This window comes from Elephantulus edwardii, unplaced genomic scaffold, assembly GCF_000299155.1.
Source record: "Elephantulus edwardii isolate Elephantulus edwardi_28Jun2011 unplaced genomic scaffold, EleEdw1.0 scaffold00538, whole genome shotgun sequence".
Classification (NCBI taxonomy): Eukaryota; Metazoa; Chordata; class Mammalia; order Macroscelidea; family Macroscelididae; genus Elephantulus; species Elephantulus edwardii.
Window position 1 is genome coordinate 32,930 of NW_006400288.1, and position 4,553 is coordinate 37,482.

At 38.1% G+C, this 4,553-nt stretch overlaps 1 protein-coding gene and 1 pseudogene across 1 annotated transcript in view; both read right to left on the reverse strand.

Moving 5' to 3' along the window:
- Nucleotides 1–1,158: 1,158 nt before the first annotated feature.
- LOC102857810 overlaps nt 1,159–4,553 on the reverse strand; it is a 12,417-nt gene continuing 9,022 nt past the window's right edge. The window contains exon 4 of the mRNA XM_006903215.1: nt 1,159–1,509. Coding sequence (XP_006903277.1) covers nt 1,194–1,509 — 316 coding nt within the window. The 3' untranslated portion in view covers nt 1,159–1,193. The remainder of the gene's footprint in view (nt 1,510–4,553) is intronic.
- LOC102857005 overlaps nt 3,819–4,553 on the reverse strand; it is a 3,761-nt pseudogene continuing 3,026 nt past the window's right edge.

Sequence of the window (4,553 nt, forward strand, 5' to 3'; positions counted from 1 at the left end):
CAAACGACTCGACGGCACATAACAACAACAACAGCATTGTTACACACACACCCCACCACCAAAATAAGATGTCCTCTATTTTTCTCTTTAACAATATAATCTCCCATGATTTTGCAAGTTATTACAGGTATTATGTTTTGGAAAATCTTCATTAAAATCCTCATGAACTGATAGGATCATAGGACCAAATACAGGGGTGTTGAGACTGAACCTTAACAGAAGTTACCTCGTTCTTCTTTCCCTCAAAGAGCCTAAGGGGTTAAACCAACAATCTTTTGGTTAGCAGCCCAACACGTTTTATTCACTCGGCCAAAAGGCAGGTTTTATTGAGTTTTCATGAGGCGGAAATCCTCCCCTTTACTCCATTCCCACTTGTTTGCTCCTGAAAAGGCAAAATTAGAGACCACTCTGCATGGCAGAAATGGATAGCAAATGCTTCCAGCTTGGGCTTCGGTGTACCCAGCGTTTGACGAGACCCCTGACGTTCACTTCCGAAAAATCGGCTACTGAAAGCCCTAGAGAGCACAGGAGTGGAATGGGGGGGGGGGGGGGTATGTTCTTTTTGGCTGTATTTAGCTTTTTGTAAAAATAGGACCACCTCCAAGCTTTTGTAACCGTCAGTGTCTACCACCCAAAGATAGCTTCCCAAGTATATTGATCCTAATTGCAAAACCTTAGCACCATCTTTTCTTGAGCTCAGATCCCTCAGCTGTTCTTGAAAAGCCCCATCTTTTGTGCCAGATACCTGTATTTGCTTATCCAACCCCAGACATTTCGGTGTTACTTTTTAGATAACCATTCTTTTAACGGTACCTACTTGAGGTTACCTGAGGCTTCTCTTAATGTCACCAATATTTTGAAAACAATACGGTTAGTAAAGGCACTGAAGCTGAGGGATCTTCGCCTAAATATGTAAAAAAAAAAAAAAAAAAACACCCCTCTTGCAGGAGAAATGCCAACATATCGACAAAGAGCCCATCTGAATTGCGGCATCCACCAAAGCACGTCCACGTAACACGCATGCGCAGACTAAGGAGGCCCTTTCAAACTAGAACCCTAAAGAAATCGCTAAATAAGCTTTATGTGGGAGTTTAAGGATAACGTCCAGAATATCGGACTCAGCATCACAACTTCTGGAGTGAGAAAATGGGAGCCCTGAAAAGGGCATTTTGTTGTGAAGGATAAAATAGCAATCAGCCGCCGAAGCCATAGAGGGTGCGTCCCTGGCGCTTGAGCGCGTAGACCACATCCATGGCGGTGACGGTCTTGCGCTTGGCGTGCTCGGTGTAGGTGACGGCGTCCCGGATCACGTTCTCCAGGAACACCTTCAGCACCCCGCGGGTCTCCTCGTAGATGAGGCCGGAGATGCGCTTGACGCCGCCGCGCCGGGCCAGGCGGCGGATGGCGGGCTTGGTGATGCCCTGGATGTTATCTCGGAGCACTTTACGGTGGCGCTTGGCGCCCCCTTTTCCGAGACCTTTCCCGCCTTTGCCACGACCAGACATTGTGCTGATAAAAGTACAACGACTTGCCTCAGGATAGAAGCAAGCTTTTATAAGTCTGTTTACGGACCGAACTGAGAACTTCAGAAAAGGCGGGAAGGCTCGCTCCGTGAAGGAGGGGACTCTAAGTGAGCGGGGAAGAGGCTTTCTACTTTTGTATCCTTTGTAAACCCCCTATATAGTTAAATATCACTGCTAACATTTAGATGAATTAATATAAATGCACGCAGTTTTTATCAATTTTCCTTACTTAGTGGTTTTCAGAACAGTGCTTTTTTAATGTCTGACAATATTAGTTTTTAGGAGTTCTTAATATCAATACTGTAGCATTTCGTACCTCCATAATTTTAAATCAGCTCTTCACTGCTAATAATATACCCACCTTCAACAATGTACTTAGAGCCATTACTGAGGTGGTGTTTTGTGTTTTATATTTAACCTCTATTTCTGTTTTAATACAATTGTTTATTAATTAATTATACAATTATTCATTATACAATTGTTTCATTTATCTACATTTTGTTTTGTACAATATTTATATACCTACCCCTTCTTTTCAAGTCTCCTTGAATCATTCCTATTCTTCACTCTTTTCCCCCTAGTGTTTTACGTTTTAAATCCCTAGTCAAAACGGAATGTATGATCCGATTTAAGTTTTACTTAGAAAACAGATGACAAAAATATTTGTTTAGTATTTCATTGTAAGGACTTTCTACAATAGATTTAGAAATAATGTATCTTCACGTTTTTCCTATTATAAACGATACTTGTACATAAATTTATCTTCTGAAAATTATCCTTCTACAATTAAATTTCTTTGCAATAGAAGATACTAATTTTAAGGTCTTTTATATGTATTACTATATTTTCATCAAAAGTTTTTCATGTTCACTTCTGCCAGCAAAAATTGTTAAATATATAACTTTACCATCACTAAGTATTATTACCCTTTTTAACAACCTGTTAGTTAAACTTAAGATTTACTTTTATTAAGCGTTTGCATTTTTCTCTTTACTAATTCATATGTTTTACCAGCAATATTTATTTTAAGACTGTAACATTTCTTTCTTGCGTTGTGAAAACTTGCTGTTTCCTTTGAAACATGTTCGTGTTAAAATTTTCAAAGTTTGTTGTTTGAATATGTATGTGGATTTTGGGTTTTTTCAGGATTTTTGAGTGGAGACTTGATTTCATGAACTTAATTGAAAATTTAATTATAATTGTGTTGTTGTTGTCGTCGTGTGCCATCAAGTAGCTTGCAACTCATACCAACCCTATGCACAACATGGTCTCAACATCAAGCACACCTTAGTCTCCAGACTAACATCATTGGTCTTCAGCACTTCGGAGAGGTCCCTGACAACAGATTTTTGTAATGCAATTTGCCTTTTGATATTTAGGGGGGGGTTAATTATTATACAATATTTTAAAAAATTAATTAGGACAGAAATAGTAATATCTTTAATAGATAGGATTCTTTTTATGGAGCTTTAAATACTCTATCTTTTCAGAAGATGTAAAAGATTAATTTGGGTGGCATCTGGATTTTTACTTGCTTTTTCTTGTTGTTGATTGCTGTTGAGTTGCGCACGACTCAGTGACTCAATAAAAAAACACCTGAAGCTTTTCCACAACTATCGTTTCTCCAAGTTCACAGAGTTTCAGGTTAGGAAGTAGATGCCTCTCCTGCTTCCAAATCAGTCTTAAAACTGGGAGCTCTACCAAGCACTGTCCACCATGAGCAGCCATTATAGCATATGAAACCCCAGTGATACAAGATTCAGCATCACAGCAAACCCAGATTACCAAGCACAGCAAATTGACAGAAGAGTGCTATCCATACTTAATTTCTTTATTCCGTGCTGTTAGGGAGCTCCAATAAAATCAATTATTTTTTCATTCTGATCCTGTTCCTATGAATCTAAATTTTCGTTTTGGGCCCAGACAACTTTTGAAAAATATACTTCCAGCAAATTTATTCTTATTCATAGTTATCCTATAAGACATAGTAGAACTGCCCCTAAGGCTACGTAAGGCTATAAATCTATTTGGTTCTACCTTGTTGTAGCCAGTAAATTTGAACTTCTAACATTTTATTAGAAGCCAGATATAGTACTACCCAAGCTCCTGTGTAAGCTTTTTACTTTTCAGCAAATTTATATCCAAATATATATATATGAATATTTAATTTTAAAATACATAGAATTTTTTTTGTTGTTTAGTCAGACAAATTTAATCAGGTTAATAGCCAGAATCAAAGTCCAATTACATGAAAAGCTAATTTCTTTTTTACATTTTTAAATTGATTTTCATTGTCTACTTGTAAGGTGTTGAAGGTGGGACCCACTCGTGAATCTTTTTTCTAGTGATGGAATAAGGTACTTATTGTTCTGGACTCGTTGAACCTATGGTTCTTCCAAATGAACTTCTGAGCAATGGCTTTTTTTTTAGCAGATCATTGGTCATACAGTGAGGCCAATTGTGCCATTCAGGAGGCACTATGCCTCCATCAACATCCCAGAATGTGTTTTTACCATTCATTTTGATAGTATATATAACCGAAAAACTGCTCGTTGTCTTCATAGTATTTGTTTCCATATTTATCTTCCCTTACTAATGTACCGACACTCACATCATTGGCCCTGAAGAAAACACTTAAGTAGCCGCGAGGGCTGCCATGGCAGCTGATCTGCTGCAACGCGCGTTTCAGGACCTCAAATACATAGAATATATTTTCAAATAGAGGCAATTCTTGTGCATGGCTAAAAACTTTTAATTAGGTAAAATTTAAAAAATACCCACCATAATTTCACAGACCAAAGATCATAGTACTAACTTTATGATAGCACCCCATTGACAGAGTTGTTTCCTCGTGTATCAGATCGATTACATCTGTGGAAAAAAACACTGGAGAGGCTCCATATCAACTGTGAAAACTAGGCCAGGAGCTGATTGAGGAACAGACCACCAACTACTCATGTGCAAGTTCAAGCTGAAGCTGAGGAAAATTAAACCAAATCCACAGGAGCCAAAATATGACTTTAATTTCAT